General features: G+C 47.3%; 1 protein-coding gene across 3 annotated transcripts in view; it reads right to left on the minus strand.

The window, feature by feature from the left end:
- The window catches only part of DOT1L (DOT1 like histone lysine methyltransferase), a 604393-nt gene that overhangs the window by 273996 nt on the left and 311052 nt on the right, over positions 1 to 19345 (minus strand). For all 3 annotated transcript variants that reach the window (XM_033954025.1, XM_033954026.1, XM_033954024.1), the window contains exon 11: positions 18421 to 18527. In XM_033954025.1, coding sequence (XP_033809916.1) covers positions 18421 to 18527 — 107 coding nt within the window. The remainder of the gene's footprint in view (positions 1 to 18420; positions 18528 to 19345) is intronic.

Genomic DNA, 19345 nt, shown 5'->3' on the forward strand with positions numbered 1-19345 from the left:
GTCCTGGGCCCGATCCTATTCAACATCTGTATAAGAGACTTGGCAGAAGGGCTAAAATAACATTATTTGCCGATGACGCCAAACTAAGCAATGTAGTGGGCAAAAGCACAACAGACATAAATTCAATGTCCAACAACATGATGCACGACCTACTACTCCTGGAGCACTGGTCTAGGTCCTGGCAACTCAGCTACAATGCCAAAAAATGCAAAGTCATGCACCTGGGCAGCCAAAATCCATGCAAGACTTACACCCTTAATGGCGAGATCCTAACAAGAACTGAAGCAGAACGAGACTTAGGGGTGATCGTTAGTGAGAACATGAAGACTGCCAATCAAGTGGAGCAAGCTTCATCCAAGGCAAGGCAAATCATAGGTTGCATACGCAGGAGTTTCGTCAGCCGTAAGCCTGAAGTCATTATGCCATTGTATAGATCCATGGTGAGGCCCCACCTGGAATACTGTGTGCAATTCTGGAGGCCGCATTACCGTAAGGATGTGCTGAGACTGGAGTCGGTCCAGAGAATGGCCACCCGGATGGTCTCGGGACTCAAGGATCTCCCGTACGAGGAACGGCTGGATAAGTTGCAGCTGTACTCACTCGAGGAACGCAGAGAGAGGGGTGACATGATCGAGACATTCAAGTATCTCATGGGCCGGATCGAGGTGGAAGAAGATATCTTCTTTTTCAAGGGTCCCGCGGCAACAAGAGGGCGTCCGTGGAAAATCAGGGGCGGGAAACTGCACGGGGACACCAGGAAATTCTTTTTCACTGAAAGGGTGGTTGATCGCTGGAATAGTCTTCCACTTCAGGTTATTGAGGCCAGCAGCGTGCCTGATTTTAAGGCCAAATGGGATAGACACGTGGGATCTATTCACAGAGAAAGGTAGGAGAGGGTCATTGGAGTGGGCAGACTAGATGGGCCGTGGCCCTTATCTGCCGTCTGTTTCTATGTTTCTATGAAGTAAGGAACCTTGACTATGAGTGAGCAGAGAAGGAAAAATTGGAAGAAACAGAGGCTCCCTGGTGCTGAATTGAAGTAGAAGGGGGTACCACGGTTGTCTGGGCCACTGAGGAGCTATCAGAATCATGGTGGCGTGCTCTGACTTTAGTTTGACTAGAGTCCTGAGAATCAGAGGAAATGGAGGAAAGGCATAAAGGAACTGAGCCCTCCAGTCCAGGAGAAACGCATCCACTTCGAGACGTTGCAGAGTGTAAATGCGGGAACAAAACTGAGGCAGTTTGAAGTTGAGGAGGGACGCAAAAAGATCTATTTGGGGGGTCCCCCAGCGGGCAAATATTTTACGAAGTATGGGAGAATTGAGTGTCCATTCGTGAGGCTGTAGAAGATGACTCAATTTGTCCGCTAAACAGTTCCGTTGACCTTGAATGTAAACAGCTCTGAGGAAGATGTTGTGAAGAATCGCCCAATGCCACAGCTTCAGAGCTTCCTTACAGAGGGAGTGAGATCCCGTACCTCCCTGTTTGTTGACATAATACATGGCCACTTGGTTGTCTGTCCGAACAAGAACTACCATGTCGTGGAGGATATGCTGAAAAGCTTTGAGAGCATAGAAGATCGCTCTGAGTTCCAACAGATTGATATGGCACTGACGGTCCGTTGAAGTCCATAGACCCTGAGTACGGAGACCGTTGACATGGGCTCCCCATGCGTAGGCGGACGAATCAGTTGTGAGAACCTTCTGATGAGGGAGATTGTGGAACAGCAAACCTCTGGAAAGATTGGAAGAGAGCATCCACCAACGGAGAGCCTTCTGCAACAAAGGGGTTATTGTAATTTGTTGAGATGGCGGGTTCGTGGCTCGTTGCCCTTGAGATGCCAGGGTCCACTGAGGAATGCAAAGGTGAAGTCTGGCAAAAGGAGTCACATGAACTGCAGAAGCCATGTGACAGAGCAGAACCATCATTTGCTGTGCAGAAATGGACGGAAGATGAGAGACCTGATGACAAAGTCAAATGAGGATATCTTCAAGTGGTTGTGGAAGGTATGCCCTCAGGAGGACAGTGTTCAGAGTTGCCCCAATGAACTGGAGAGATTAAGATGGAGTTAACTGAGACTTGGGAAAGTTTATCTGGAACCCCAGAGCGTTTGCGGGGTTGGCGCGATGCCGGGAGGACCGGTGTCACCGTTGTGGCAGGAGGGCGCTCAAGGGAAGTTGAAGGCTTCTTAGCCGGCTTACCTGGCGCTATCGACCCCGAGGAAGGATCAGGTGGTGTCGATGTAGTCGGTGCCGACTTCGGTGGCGCCGTCGATGGTGTGGCAGATTCCATGGCAGAACCGGTGCCGAAAAGAATATTCTGCTGGATCTGCCGATTTTTTAACGTACGTTTTTTAAGAGTGGCACAGCGGGTGCAGGTGTCAGCCCGATGCTCTGGACCCAGGCACTGTAAACACCAATTGTGTGGGTCAGTGAGAGAGATCGGGCGTGCACACCGCTGGCACTTCTTAAAGCCCGGCTGAGGGGGCATGAATGGAAATACGGCCTCCGCAAAATCAAACCCGGAGGCCTGTATGTTGGCAACAGGCCCCGCCGAGGCCAGCCAGAAAAATAAGGAAAAAAACTAATTAATAATGGTTTTTTTTTGAACGAAACAAAGAAAACCCGAAGGGAAAAGTAAAATAAGAAAAATACGCGAGCGGGAAGGCAAGGAAAGAGATTTCAACAGCCGTTGAAAGCACATGCGTCTTCTTCGCTCCGCGGAAATGAAGAAACTGGGGACCATGCTCTCCTCCGTCGGGCGGGAAGGCACTCGCGCATGCGCGGTGCGGCCAACTAGAACTTTCTAGTTAAAAAGGTCTGTACCGGGGCTCCGTCGGTGATGTCACCCATGCGTTAAGAATATGCTGCCTGCTTGTCCTGGGATAATAGTCTGTTGGGTCGCTGCAATAACCCCTGGAAGAGAGGGGGCCTTGATAAGCCAGTCGTCTAGGTATGGAAATACTTGAAGACCTTGGGTGCGAAGAGCTGCAGCTACCACCACCAGACATTTTGTAAATACTCTGGGGGATGAGGCCAAGCCGAAAGGAAGAACTCTGTACTGCAGATGAAGATCCCCCACTTTGAATCTGAGGTACATGAGAAAGGCTAGATGAATGGGGATATGAGTATAAGCCTCCTTGAGATCCAGCGAGCACATCTAATCTCCCTGATCCATCAGGGAATACAAAGTCGGCAAAGAGAGCATCCGGAATTTCTCTTTGACTAGGAATTTGTTGAGAGCTCTGAGGTCCAGAATAGGTCGCAAATCCCCCGTCTTCTTTGGAACCAGAAAGTAGCGGGAATAGAACCCCAAGTTCCGCTGGGACAGAGGAATCTCCTCGACAGCTCGAAGGCGAAGAAGAGCCCGGGCTTCTTGAAGAAGAAGGGGAAGTTGCGACTGATTAGAAGGACACTCTCTTGGAGGATGATCTGGAGGTACCTGAAGCAAGCGAAGAGAGTATCCCTCTCGTAGGATGGTAAGAACCCAGAGATCTGAGGTGATGAGCTCCCACTGGTGATAAAAAGTGGACAGGCGACCCCCTATGGGAAGAGGAGAATTCTGAAATAGGGAGATTGGAATGCTCAAGCTGAGAACGTCAAAAAGGCTAAGCTGGCTTGGTGGCAGCAGGAGTTTGTGACTTCTGTTGACGCTGCTGCTGCTGAGGACAGCAAGGTGGAGGCCTGGAAAAAGCAGGAGTCGTTTTCTGAGGGTAACGACATGGAGTCTGTTTATACGCCCTAGCTAGTGTAGTCTTGGGTTTAGGGCGAATGAGAGAAGCAAAACAGCGTTCATGTTCTGAGAGACCCTTAGTGGCTGCTTCAATAGTCATCAAATAACTCATTCCCTTGACAAGGTAGGTTTGCCAAACGATCCTGGGGATTGGGATCCATGTCAACAATACGTAGCCATGCCAGTCTACGCATGGCTACAGCAAAGGCAGAGACTCGGGAAGACAATTTGAAAGCATCATAAGAGGCTTGCAACATGAAGAGTCTCAACTGAGAAAGAGTCTTGAGGATTTGCTTGAACTCAGAAAGACGTGTCTTGGAAACATCAGGATAAAAAGAAGGCAACAATTTGAGAAAATGGTTGAAATAATTGGTCAAAATGTAATTATAGTTAAGAATCCGATTTGCCATCATAGAATTTTGGTATAAATGGTGACCAAATTTGTCCATAGTACGACCCTCCCTGCCTGGAGGGACTGCAGCATAGATCTTGGAAAGATGGGCTTTCTTCAAAGATGATTCCACCATCAAGGATTGATGAGAGAGTTGGGACTTCTCAAATCTTTTACAAGGAACAGTGCGATAACGGGATTCCAGCATAGATGGAATAGCAGTGATGGAATAAGGAGTTTCCATGTTATGAATAAAAGTCTGTTTAAGAAATGGAGTCATAGGCAATCTCAAAGACTCTTTAGGTGGATGAGGGAGTTCCATGTCTGCCAAATATTCAGGAGTATATTTGGAGTCTGAATGGAGGTCCAGTTTGAGAGCTTGTCCCATGTCAAACACAAACTTGGCAAAGGAAGTTGACTTGGAATCAGAGGCTTCATCTGGGGAAGGACTATGAGACTTTGGAGCCGCCGAGTAGGAAGGAGAAGCCTCCCTAGAGTATTGAGAAACTGGTTCAGACTCAAGATGCATGATAACAGAAGAAGCTGCACTGTGAGGTGGAGTCATGGAATGTTTTCGCTTCAGGCTCCGTGATGGAGATGCACCCGGAGTGCGAGGCACAGAATGAGTCGAAGCAGGAGGAGAAGAGTTCCGGCGAGCCGGCTTCGAAGGAGGAGTCCTCGACCTGGATGGACTTCGGGTCGAGGCAGAATGCAGTCGAGACCTATGCTTCGAGGTGGAAGAGCGAGGCAGAGAAGTCTCGGTGTCCAGAGAAGAATGCACTGTAGAGGTCTTACGACGAAGCTTGGAAGCAAGATACCTCAAATGCTTCGAGCAATGCTTCGAACGAGGCAACTCAGGTGAAGAATCACTGGAGGACAATCGCTTTGATGCACGAGACCTGCCTCGAGACACGAGGGCTGGAGGATCCAGTTGGGTCTCAGGCTGGTCTACCCGAGGCAGAGTCGAGGACGGAAGCAGTTGAGCCACGATGGAGGATATCTGAGTGGTCAAGATGGACTTGAGCATGTCCTCGAGCATTGGCACCGAGACAAAAGGATCTGATCTCGTAGGTGCAGCAGTGCGCTCCAAAGAGGGCGACCTCGAAGGTGAGTGTTCCCTTATCTTGGAGACACGCTTAGAAGGAGGGCGCAAGGAGGACTCTGGTGGCTTCTTAGGTATGGCACCTGAAAGAGACACAGGAGACTTACTCATCGAGGACGTCTTCACAGAAGGCACTGTCGAGACCTTCAAGGGCGTCGAAGTCGGTGCAGGAGTGGAAGTCACGGTCGAGGCCTTCGAGACTGAAGCTCCAGCCGAAGCCAAGGTCGAGGCCTTCGAGACCGGAACACCCATCGACGTCGGAGTCAAGGCCTTCGAGACCGGGGCCGCCGCCGGGGTCGAATCCGAAGGTTGTTCCATATCACCAAAAAGTTGTCGAAACTGGGCACACCTCCGACGAAAAGCTCAAGGTGTAAGGGTGAAACAATAGTGACAATCTTCCAGTGAATGGACCGAACCCAAACACTGTAAACGACGACAGTGAGGATCGGTGACAGAAATCACACAATTACACTGACGACAGCACTTGAACCCGGTAAGAGGCCGGGACATAGAAAAAATAAAGTCCGTGTCGAACGAAGTGAGCGGTTGGGCCTAGGCCCAAGGCTCACCGACCAGACGAAAGGAGACGGAGAGAAAATAAAAACAAAATTTTTTAAATTTTTTTTTGTAATTTACAAAAGAAAAGACACACACAGCGACCAAACTTTAAAAAGAAAAGAAACAGCTGCGGTGACTAGAAGGCAAGTTTCGCTGCAGAGCTGAAGAAAAAAACGTCTTCTTGGCTCTGCGGAAAATAACGAACTGAGGATCCTCACAGGAGACGCGCTCCCTAGTTCGGGCGGGAAGGCACACGCGCATGCTCGGTGCAGCACTCGAAAGTTCAAAGATCTTCAAGCAAGTTTGCTTTCGAGGCTGTCCGCTGAGGTGCTCCGTCGGTGACGTCACCCATTTGTGAGAATATGCTGCCTGCTTGTCCTGGAATAATACAGATTATGCTCTCCAGAAGGAAGTAGAGGAAAAACTGCTGTGGTTTGGATTGAGAAGGCACAGAAGCTTTCTGCTCCCTTTGTTGTCTGGATCATCTTTGAGTTGCTGGTCAAGTAGAACTAGCAGGCTGATAATATCTGTGTTTTGAGTAGAAATTTGTGCGCTTGAAAGTGCTTGAATATCTCCTTATAGAATGAGATTAATGACATTTCAAGGACAAGGTCATGCAGTCAGTATGATGTTTGATTTTTTTTTTGAGTGGTCTCCAAATAGATTATCTCCTATGTAGGCATCCAGATGAGATAACCACAGAGACAAGCTTGTCTGCACATTGTGATGGATACTGCAAAGGATCGAGAGGTAATATCAAAAGTGTCAAATGTAGAACAAACCATGTATTTCCTTGTCTCGAGATCACTGACTAATTGATGGTACAAGTGAAGATGTTCTGATGGAATATATTGGTCATAAAAAGATATCTTTTGGACCAGAGATTTCAGATAAAATGTCATGTAAAAATTGTAGTTTAAAATTCTGATTGCCAGCATGATTGCTTGGAACATTTTGCGTCCAAATTTATCAAGGGTTCTACCTTCTCTCCCGAGGAAATTACTGGCATGAGACCTGGTACTGAATGCTTTCTTCAAAGCAGACTCTCCGAACAAAAATTGGTGTTGTAATTGAGGTCAATCAAAGGCAGGGCAGGATTGGATTCTGTAAAGGTTGTCCAACTTGCATGGCACTACTTGGACGTTAAGAGGAGATTCCCAGTTTTTTAATAAGGCAATCTTTAGGCCACTCTTTGTAGTCAGGTTCATTCACGTGTTCTGCTCATAGCAATGCCTGCCCTATTTGTCTGATAAACATTACAAAGGAAAATCTTTATGTGGGCAACCTATGGGGTGATTTTGATGGTGCATTGTAAAAGCCTTCCGTTGACAGGTCTGGACAGCTGTTGGTAGAGCAGATAGACATATCAAAGTCATATCTCTGGACACCAGGTCCTGGAGATTCAGATCATATAGGGGAATGTTGAAAGTGATATGATGAACTCTGTTCCCTCGATAATGGATACCTCTGGCTTGCGCCAACGTTGTGCATCTGTATTATGGGTCGGTATCCAATGGTGTTGTACTTCAGCATCATATATGATGGACAGTAAAAGATATACAGAAAAAAGATGAGGCTCCCTGCTTCAAAACAAGCTGAAAAAGGACCAGGAAGCCCATAAACAAAAATTTAGTCAAAAATCAAAAATTTTTGTATCAAACAAAAGGGATAAGAAGAAAATCAAACATTATGACTCAAAGATGGGAAGGCACAAAAAGTATGCATACAATGTACGCATTAAATGTGTGTATAAAAAAGGCACACTTAAAGGAATTCTAAGAGTATCTTTTCTATTCTACAGAAAATATAGAATTGATGAGTCCCGTGAGCCGGAAGCAGGCAGGAGGGCACTCACGTATGTGCAGTAAAGGAATTTCTAGATTTTTTTTCATTTTAAAAGTGGCAATACATTTTTGCACTGGGATCTGTGGATGACATCACCCACATGTGAGAATATGCTGCCTGCTTGTCCTCGGATAAAAATGTAACATTCCCTCCTTGGTTCCTCTGGTAATATCATTTTTTTATGCACCCAAGTATCTGTTTCTTTATCAATACTGACTGGAAGTTTTCAGGTCATTCAAAATATTATGTCCTATACCCTTGGAAGTTGTAAGCATTCATCCTGACAACGAGGTACAAGAAGTGGTTGAACAGACGGTTCCGGTTCCAGAGTCCACAGGTCGGCCCACCCCTAGGAAGCGCAGAGTTGTGGTCATCGGGGATTCACTCCTAAGGGGCACCGAGGGACCGATTTGTAGACCAGATCTGCAATCAAGAGAGGTCTGCTGCTTGCCGGGGGCCAAGATCCGGGATGTAACTGCTAGCCTTGGCAGACTCATCAAGCCCCAAGATCACTTCCCTATGATTCTCATCCATGTCGGAACCAACGACACTGCCAGGGGCACCCTAGAAAGCATACCCGAAGACTTCAGAGCCCTAGGAGAGAAGCTGAGGAGGATGGATGCGCAGGTGGTCTTCTCCTCGATCCTCCCAGTGAGGGGCAAGGGCAGTGCCAGGGAGGATCGTGTCCGGAGGGTGAACGACTGGCTGCAGGAATAGTGCAAGGAGATGAACTTTGGGTTCCTGCACCACGGAGAGGCACTGCAAGGACTGCTTGGACCAGACGGGTTACACCTGACCAAGAGGGGGAAGAACGTCCTTGGACACCGTCTAGCCTGCCTACTACACAGGGCTTTAAACTAGGTAAGTTGGGGGAGGGTACGGGCTTTAAACTAGGTGAGTTGGGGGAGGGTACGGGCTACCAATACTATTTTGGAACTGAACTAAGTAAACACTGCATTGGGTCACATTACAATTCTGGGTCTAAGGGGAGTACACGTAGCAATTCTAGGTCTAGAGGGAGTACACACTGTAATTCTGGGACCAGCGAGAGTGCACACGCTGCAAATTGCACTAAAGGAGCTCAAGTAGCCCAAACGGGAATACCCCCACAGGGTACACACATTACCAAGTCTCTGATAGGAGCGCACTGCAGTTATGGGGAGTCCAGGATAGGTACACGCTGTAGCTCTGGGTCTAGGGAGTGTAAGAGACAAGCGAAAAATACTAATGGTGGTCTAGTTGATATAGAGGGATTGTCCCCACTGAGATACAACAAGCACACAACATGGAGGGCTATGTACGTCAACGCCCACAGTCTGGGAAACAAGATCCTAGATTTGGAGACAGAAATGAGGAATGCCGACCTGGATGTGGTGGCGATATCTGAGACCTGGCTCACAGACTCCCACGGGTGGGACATGGTCATACCAGGTTACAACTTGCTTCGTCGGGACAGGGAGGGCAAAATGGGAGGTGGGGTAGCATTATATACTAAAGATGACATTAAGGTCACCAGAATCACAGATGTACAGTACACTGGGGAATCCCTTTGGGTAAATTTGGCCAGAGGGAAGGACAAATGCCTATATCTTGGTGTGGTATACAGACCCCCAAAACATCAAGAAGACCTAGATTTGGAATTAATCGGAGATATAGAGAATATCACCTTGCGGGGGGACACAGTATTGGTAGGTGACTTCAACATGCCCGATGTGGATTGGGTCACGCTTTCCTCTGCTTCCGGCAGCAGCAGGAAGCTATTAAACTCTTTGAATGGAGCAGGACTCAGGCAACTGGTATTTGAGCCAACAAGGGATCAGGCAATTTTGGACCTGGTACTTACCAACGGAGAAAGTATCACAGAGGTCTCGGTGGGTGAAACTTTGGCCTCCAGTGACCACAATATGATATGGTTCAATCTCAGGAAAGGTTTCACGAAATCTACCACATTGACCAAGGTTCTCAAGTTCAAGGACAGAAACTTCCAGGACATGGGAGACTTCGTTCACCAGGCGCTACAAACCCAAGCAGATACCGACAGCATGGAAGAAATGTGGTCAACTTTGAAAACCACCATACAGGAAGCAACAAACCGCTATGTTAAATCAGTAAGCAAACGGAGTAGGAACAACAAGCCACAGTGGTTCTCTATGGAGATCTCAGACCTCATCAAAGAGAAGAAAAAAGCATTCATCTCTTACAAACAATCAGGGACACAGGACTCCAGAGTAGATTATCTGACCAAATCAAGAGCCGTCAAAGCGGCAGTTAGAGAGGCCAAATTCCGCATGGAGGAGTCTCTAGCAAAGAATATCCAGAAGGGAGATAAATCCTTCTTCAAGTATATTAGTGACAGGAAAAAGAACTCAGGTGGGATAGTACGACTCAGAAAACCAGACGGAGACCATGTGGAGACGGACTCGGAAAAGGCCCAACTGTTAAATAAATACTTCTGTTCAGTCTTCACCCGCGAGGTGCCGGGAATCGGCCCTCAACCACATACAAGGATTAAATCAGTAGACCCGTTTAGTAATTTCAAATTTACACCCAGCAGCGTCTACTGCGAGCTGTCAAAAATCAAGGTCAACAAGGCAATGGGGCCTGACAACCTACACCCTAGGGTACTCAGGGAGTTGGGAGATGTCTTGGCGGAACCACTATCCGCGCTCTTTAATCTCTCCCTTAGTACAGGCAACGTCCCGATGGACTGGAAGACGGCTAATGTCATTCCACTACACAAGAAAGGCTCCAGGGTGGATATGGCAAACTACAGACCAGTGAGTCTCACTTCAATAGTGAGCAAACTAATGGAAACCCTAATCAAACACCAAATGGATAGGATCATGGACGAGGAGAATCTGCGGGATCCCCGCCAACATGGATTTACTAAGGGGAGATCGTGCCAATCCAACCTGATCGGCTTCTTTGACTGGGTGACGAGGAAGCTGGATGTTGGTGAGTCCCTGGACATCGTCTATCTGGATTTCAGCAAAGCATTTGATAGCGTGCCACACCGCAGGTTGCTGAACAAGATGAGTTCTTTAGGTTTGGGCGACACTTTAACCAAATGGGTTGGGAACTGGCTTGGAGGTAGGCTTCAGAGGGTGATGGTGAATGGCACTCCCTCCGAGATGTCAGAGGTGATAAGTGGAGTGCCACAGGGCTCCGTCCTGGGCCCGATCTTGTTCAACATCTATATAAGAGACCTGACAGAAGGGCTTCGAGGTAAAACAACATTGTTTGCCGATGATGCCAAACTGTGCAATGTAGTGAGCAAAAGCACAACAGATAAAAAAGCAATGACAGACGATATGGTGCATGACTTACTTCTGCTGGAGCACTGGTCTAGGTCCTGGCAACTCAGTTTCAATGCCAAAAAATGCAAAGTCATGCACCTGGGAAGCCAGAATCCATGCAAGATCTACACCCTAAATGGCGAGATCCTGACAAGAACTGTAGCAGAAAGAGACTTGGGAGTGATTGTCAGGGAAGACATGAAGTCGGCAAACCAAGTGGAGCAAGCTTCATCCAAAGCAAGGCAAATCATAGGTTGCATACGCAGGAGTTTCATCAGCCGTAAACCTGAAGTCATTATGCCACTATATAGATCCATGGTGAGACCGCACCTGGAGTACTGTGTGCAATTCTGGAGGCCGCATTACCGCAAGGATGTGCTGAGACTGGAGTCGGTCCAGAGGATGGCCACCAGGATGGTCTCGGGACTCAGGGAGCTCCCGTACGAGGAGCGGTTGGGGAATTTGCAGCTCTACTCACTCGAGGAGCGTCGAGAGAGGGGAGATATGATCGAGACATTCAAATATCTCACGGGCCGCATCAAGGTGGAAGAAGACATCTTCTTCTTCAAGGGTCCCGCGGCAACAAGGGGGCATTCGTGGAAAATCAGGGGCGGGAAACTGCACAGTGACACTAGGAAGTTCTTCTTCACTGAAAGGGTGGTTGATCGCTGGAATAGTCTTCCACTTCAGGTTATTGAGGCCACCAGTGTGGCGGATTTTAAGGCCAGATGGGATAGACATGTGGGATCTATCCGCAAAGATAGATAGCGAGGCTCACTGGAGTGGGCAGACTTGATGGGCCGTGGCCCTTATCTGCCGTCTATTTCTATGTTTCTATGTATCCTCACCCTCCTAACTGAAGAGCGGTGAATAGATTTGTGCCTCAGCTATCTGATTTTACACTTTTTGCATCCAAGCACAACTGTCAAACAATTAATCGCTCTTCTATATTAAGGCTGTGCATTGTTTAAAAGTTTTAAATTGCACAATTAATCTCAAAGTGTCCCCCCTCCCATTTCCTCCTGTAAATAGACAGCAGATCTAAATACTTAAAACAATACAGTTATTTACCGTAACAGGTGTTATCCAGGGACAGCAGGCAGATATTCTCACATGTGGGTGATGTCATCCACAGAGCCCCGATAAGGACAGCTATCAAAGTGTACTTGCACTTTAAGAACTTTAGAAAGTTCTCGGCTGACCGCACCGCGCATGCCTTCCTGCCCGACGTAGGCACGCGTCTCCTCAGTTCAGATACCCATAAGAACATAGAACATAAGAACATAAGAAATGCCTTCACTGGATCAGACCCAAGGTCCATCCTGTCCGGAGACCCACACACGCGGAGGCCAAGCCAGGTGTTCCCAAATGTGTTGCAACATGATTTGCAAGAAGGTGTGCATCCAACTTGCCCTTGAATCCCAGAATGGTGGTCTCTGTCACCACCTCCTCCGGGAGAGCATTCCAAACGTCCACCACTCGCTGTGTGAAACAGAACTTCCTGACATTAGTCCTGGGTCTGCCGCCCCTCAGTTTTAGTCCATGACCTCTTGTTCGAGTCACTTTTGACAATGTGAATAACGAAGTTTCTTGCTCTATTTTGTCGAAACCTTTTAGTATTTTAAAAGCCTCTATCATATCCCCTCGCAGCCTTCTCTTCTGGAGGGTGAACAATCCCAGTTTTTCGGGCGTTATTTGTAGCTCAAATTCTCCATACCTTTTATTACCCAGCTAAGAAGCCAACAAAGGGTGGGTGGGTTGTGAGAATATCTGCCTGCTGTCCCTGGATAACACCTGTTACGGTAAGTAACTGTGCTGTGAGCAGAGCTCGATGACTATGATCGGTGTCGAGAAAGTGGTACCAATGAGGCAGTAGTGTTACGTGCATCTTGCATGGATCAACGTTCAGGCTGGGCCGGTACTGGAGGAGCTGACATGAGAGTAAGCATCTGGAACATATCCCCAAACTCCAATTTAAAGAGAGCATCGAGCTTCTCTTTTAAGGCTTGCATCGATACCTGTGGCTTGGACACCGGTATCAAAGGTGCTGCTCACTCCGGAGAGGATGACAGATGAAGATGCACCTCTCGAAGTTGAAGTGAGCTGCATTAATGGTCTCTGTTTGGCCGGTACAACTTGACTTTGTACTTTAGTGGCCTGAGACACTGTCTGGGAAGCTGTTGACTTTTTAGCTGGCTTAACTGTGACACTGACATGGAAGCAGGTACCTCAGACAACTGTGACACTGACATGGAAGCAGGTACCTCAGACAATGGTGATACCTTTGATGTCAAGGGCTTGGACGGTGTCTAAGGTGCCTGTGATGTCTCCATGGTACCGAAAGGTAGTTTCTGTTGGAGAAGGCGAGTTTCAATGGAGCGCTTCTGAAGCGTAGAACAGCGCGAACAAGATTCTATGCGATGGTCTGGGCCCAGGCACTGGATACACCACTTGTTGGGATCAATTAAAGAAATAGTGCGCTGGCACTTGCCACACTTTTTAAAACCAATTAATGGGTGGGACATGGAAAGGAAAACTGCCTCAGCCAAGCCAAAACCCCAGGGCTGAGGCGGAGACAAATGCCCCACCGTCAGAAACGGCTAAACAGAAATAAAAGGAACGGAAAGTTATTTCTTTCTTTCTTTCTTTTTTTTTTTTTTGAAAAGAAACTATACACAAGAAAAGTAAGAAATTATATGTAAAAAATACGCGCGAGCGGGAAGGCAAGCACACAAAATTAACTTTCAATGGCGAGACTGAACAGCTCCGTGGAAAACATTGAACTGAGGAAATGCGCGCCTACATCGGGCGGGAAGGCACTCGTGCATGCGCGATGTGGTCAGACACAAACTTTCTAAAGTTCTTAAAGTGCACGTACACTTTGGTAGCTGTCCGTACCGGGGCTCCATGTATGACATCACCCACATGTGAGAATATGCTGCCTGCTTGTCCTGGGATAATGACTTTTCAATTACTAAACTGAAAATAAAATCAATTTTTCTTACCTTTGCTGTCTGGGTGATTTTATTTTTCTAATCACTTGTTTCTCGCTTCTGGTTCTGCTTCCATGGCACCCTGTCCATTCATTATTTCTTTTCTCTCCTCCTTTATTTTCTGCCCTATATCCATCTTTCAAATTTAGTTTTCTTCCATTTTACTTCTTCCTGAAATCTGTCTCGTTTCTGTCTTATCTCTTTTGTTCCCCTCCATGTGCACATCTCCTTTCTTCTCTTTCCTCTATAAACACCTCCTCCTCCCTTCCCTTTGCCCGCACTCTGCCATCTCAATCTACACCCCACCCCAAGAGAATGACATGGTGACTGTTTCCCGCAACTAGCTGGAGGTAACTCGCAGGAACAGGGGAAAAAATCAACTGGTTGCTGCGGGTACAGGGGACAAGGCCATTCACTGCCCCATAGAGCGGTGAATGACCTTGTCCCTGTAGTAAATGATCTGCCACGAGTTGACTCCCTTGCCACCCCTTCCGGTCAGCGATTGTGGGTGTAGCAGCAGCCCCCCCCTCCCTCATGAATCCAACAGCCCCCCTCCCTCTCACAGTTTCAACAGTCCTCAAACCCTCCTTCTCTCTCCCCAATCGCCAGCGGCAAAAAAAAAAAAAAAAATACACAAACCCGCGACTCTCCTGGGATGGCACCTTCCCAAGTTCTGTGGCAGGCCTACCAGCCAGTTGGAAGCTTCTTGCACACAGTGCTGCTCCGGGAACCTTCTTGCTGCAAGTTACATTGAAAGGAGGAATTAGATAGCAAGAAAGTTCCTGGAGCAGTGCTGTGTGCAGGAAGCTTTCAACTGGCTGGTAGGCCTGCCACGGAAGGCGGGAAGGGGTCAACCCAGGAACGTCACGGGTTTGTGTATTGTTTTTGTAGCCACCAGCGATTGGGGAGAGAAAGAGTGGGTGTGAGGGGCTGATGGAACCGTGAGAAGGAGGGAGCGAGGCTGCTGGTCTCACGAGGGGGGCTACTGCTGTATCTGTGAAGGAGGGAGGGATTGGGGAGGGGTTTGCTTAGACTGCTGAAGGGAAGGGTAACAGTTATTGGATCTGGTCTGGGCCTGAAGGAAGGGTGACAATTACTGAATCTAGTCTGGGGATTGGGAAGAGAAGAGAAACAGGTGCTGGGCCCATGTGATGGGTGGAGTAGAGCTGGATGGAAGGGAGAGATGCCATGCCCAAACCTGGGCGCTGAAGGGAGGGGATAGAGGTGTAAGACCCATGGGAAGGGAGCTAGAGGGAAGAGAGAAAGGTGCAGGGATAAGAGAGAGAAGGATAGGGAAAGGGAAAAGCTAAACCAAGGGGTTGAAGGAAGAGTGAGTGAAATACTGAACATAGAAGAGGGAGGGAGGAGAGAGTGTAAGAGACACATTACTGTAAGGGAGTAAGAGGGAAGAAGCTGGACACAGGGAGATATATAAAAAGAAGGGAGATGATGGGAATGGATAGGAGCACAGAAACAGGGACGAAAAGGGGAATGCTGCATGGGGGTGGCATATGGACACAGAGGGGTAATAATGCTAGACACTGTAGGGCATATGGACACAGAGAGAAGATGGCTAGACATGGAGGAGAATAAGAATGCAGAAGGGAGATGCTGGACAGTGGGGATATAGGGGAATGATATTCTATACACGGGGGAGGGGGTCATAGAAAAGAGAGATGATGAAGGCAGGGAGATGGGCACAGGGGAAATACTAGAAAGGAATGTATAGGAGACAGAGAAGGGAGATGCTGAACATGGGGAACAATACATACACAGAGATAGAAGATGGATGTGTGCAAGTTGAAAGAAGAAATGTCAAACGGTCAGAAGACCCTGACAAGTGAGTTAAGAGAAGACAAAAGAAAACAGAGACCAGCGCCTGAGACCAGCATGATTTGAAGAATAAAATGACGAGACAACATAAGGTAGAAAAAAATAATCTTATTTTCTATTTTGTAATTAGAAAATATCAGATTTGAAATATGTATCCTGCTAGAGCTGGTGTTAAGACATAACTGGGGAATGCAAAGCCCCTGTGCTTCTTTAGCTTCCAGCTGGCTTAGGGTTCTCTCTGACCAGGGGGTAGTTGCTCTCCCCTAGCACTATTCCTGCCATGCGTGACTTGAAGTACAGTATTCCCCCGATATTCACAGGGGTTCCATTCCAGGAACCCCTGCGAATGTTGAAAAAACGTGAATACGGTTTCTAAGCAGGGGAGACAGGAGAGGGCAGCTGGAGAGGCAGGAGAGGGCAGCCGGAGTGCTGGCGTGTGAAGGAAATCACTCGCGGTATGCTCCGACTGCCTCTTCCTGTACTAAAGTCAGGCCTTACCAATCAGGAAGAGGCGGTTGGAGCATACCACGAGTGATTTCCTTCACTCGCCGGTGCTCCGGCTGCCCCCTCTTGCCTCTCCAACTGTCCTCTCCTACCTCCCCTTCGCTGTCAGAAAATACCATGAATGACCGGGACCACGAATTTGCGGGGGGAGCACTGTATTCTGTTAGCTTGATTTTTCTATGTAGCATTCTATATAGTAATTTGACTTCAGTTTTCTCAAAAGTGGAAGAGAAATTTGTGAGGGGGAGGAGAAGGAAGACAGGAGTTTTGTTGATCCTTGCTCTATGATTTATAAAATGACAATTGTACAGAATATTGTTTCTTTCTATACGTTAATAAAATAAGTTCAGTATAAAATCATAACTATTCGAGGCTTGTGCAAATGGATCAGATGGTTTGTGGGGACAGGACAGGGATCGAGCTCGTGGGGACAGAGTGGGGATGGGGACCAAACTGGCAGGGATGGGGCCGAGCTTGCGGGGAAGGAGACAAATTTTTTCCCCGCATCATTCTCTAGTCTAGATCTCTCCTGCAGGTCTCGGATCTTTGTCTGCCTCTTACTCCACTCAGGCATCTAATTCTTTTCTCCAGTCTTCCGTGCTTGCTGTTATAGTCACCTGCTGCTGCCACACCACCACCTGCGCATGCACGCACACTTACACTTAGCATCTCCTGCTCCTTTCCCTTGCTGGCCCTTCCCAGCTTGCTTTCATAGTCTGCAGCACTAGATACACCCAGTTTCTCTTGAGCTGCATGCTCTCCCTCTGCAGCGTCCTGCCTGCAGGAAACAGAAAGTTTTGTTCAGAGGAGGCAGGATCTACAAAGGGAGTGTTCACAGCTCAAGAGAAGCTGGGTTCCTCCAGCACTGCAGACTATGAAAACAAGCTAGAAGGGCCAGCAAGGGAAGGGAGGGGCCACATGTGCATACAGGCGTGCACATGAGAAGGGGTGGAGGAAGGAGGGAGAGGTAACAGAAGGAGGAAAAGGCAGAAAGGGTGAGACATACAGGTAGCGAGGCAGGAAGTTTGATGCAGTTAACACATGAAAATTAACATGAGTTAAAATTTTAATGCATTAAAAACGTATTAAATGTGCAGCCTTATTATAATTTTTTTTTAATTTACATAATCACCTCCTGGTAATTGTTGTTATCAAATGAACAATTATTTATTCATTTATTAGCATTTATATACCACTTATAGCCTAAGTGGTTTACAGTCAGGTACTCAAGCATTTTTCCCTATCTGTCCTGTTGGGCTCACATTCTATTTAAATGAACGTGGGGCAATGAGGGATTAAGTGACTTGCCTAAGGTCACAAGGAGCAGTGTGGGATTTGAACCTACAACCTCAGGGTGCTGAAACTATAGCTCTAACCACTACACCACACCCTCCCCCCTTCACTAGTCCTTCTACAAGGCATCTAATAAAAGATATTTTAAGGTACCATAAGAACATAAGAATAGCCTTACTGGGCCAGACCAATGGTCCATCAAGCCCAGTAGCCCGTTCTCATGGTGGCCAATCCAGGTTACTAGTACCTGGCCAAAACCCAAGGAGTAGTAATATTCCATGCTACCGATACAGGGCAAGCAATGGCCTCCCCCATGTCTTTCTCAATAACAGACTATGGACTTTTCCTCCAGGAACTTGTCCAAACCTTTCTTAAAACCAGCTATGCTATCCGCTCTTACCACATCCTCTTGCAACGCGTTCCAGAGCTTAACTATTCTCTGAATGAAAAAATGTTTCCTCCTATTGGTTTTAAAAGTATTTCCCTATAACTATTCACAGGGACTTAGTTGAAATGTATATAAATATTTTACAAGATAAATGTGTACAAGCTTAATGGACATGCACACATTTACACCTTCTTCAAAACTGTTTAAATCTGTATATTACTGAGAGACATTCAGTTGCTTTTCTGGATATTTCAAATAGGCATCCTATTATGAAACTATACCTAAATGATACCTATTATTACTACCCATGCATTACAGCTAGCCTACAGTACCAATATAGTAATGTACTGAATCTGTATACAGATATGCTTAAAAAAAAAGAGAGAGAAGATACGATCTCACTATTCATTTACAAACAACCCTTCCTTCCTAAGAATCAGAAATCCTAATGGATCTTTGGGGCAAATGCCTCAGATAATACTCACTATTGTTCGATCAATAGTATGCAGGTAGTAAGAAACTGGTTTTCCGGTCCATGAGACTGATCCCTTAAGTGGTGATAGCTCCACAACTCTCATGATAGTGCCAATATCTGAAGTGGGGGAGGAAAAACACATTTGATGGCCAAGGTGCACTCAGTTTTCACACTCATTTCAAGACATTTAGGACAAGATTCTCAAAAGTTTAACACCGTCACTAAACTGTTTTCTGTCAGTTTAGCCTGTGCAATTTAGCAGTGGATTATCAAAAGAGATTATCTCCGTCTTTAGCGAGGATTCTAGCAGTCTCCAATACTGACATGCAAATGGGCTCTTCAACATTGAAATGAACCCTCTGGTGGATTCTTAAGAAATTCAGAGTTATTTTCAAAAAGTGTCAGCTTTTGGCGACAAAAAAAAACAACTGGTCCAGGGGTGCCAGTCAGTGTCAGAGACTGCTAGAAAGCTCTGTGTTGTGATGCAGCGGGAGAGATGCCCATTCTCTCTGCTGCATCACAACACTCCTTCTCTAAAATCCCACCCGGGACTCTCTCCTGCTGCACTAAAATCCCCGAAGTGACTGCCGCAACCCAACTGCACTCATGCAGCAGGAGAGATAAACACTCTCCTGCTGCACTAAAATACCCGATTTGACCACCCCAACGCGATCTGAACACCACCACGGGAGCAGGAACAATGAGAATCTCGCAGGTTCCCCCTTCGGGTCACGGGGATCCTGTGGAACACCCCCTCATGGTCTTAGGGATCCCGCGGGGTTGGAGACAGCTTGAGCCAAGAGGACCATCTTCTTTTTCTACCTGCAGCACGCACATGTAGCCGATCGGAAATAAGGGTGCATCTTATGGAGCGAATACCCCCCGTAGGCAGCCCCCCCGGTACCTTTTTTTAAAGGTCCCTTTCCGCGCTCCTG

Source organism: Geotrypetes seraphini, chromosome 8, assembly GCF_902459505.1.
Source record: "Geotrypetes seraphini chromosome 8, aGeoSer1.1, whole genome shotgun sequence".
In the NCBI taxonomy this organism is placed as follows: domain Eukaryota; kingdom Metazoa; phylum Chordata; class Amphibia; order Gymnophiona; family Dermophiidae; genus Geotrypetes; species Geotrypetes seraphini.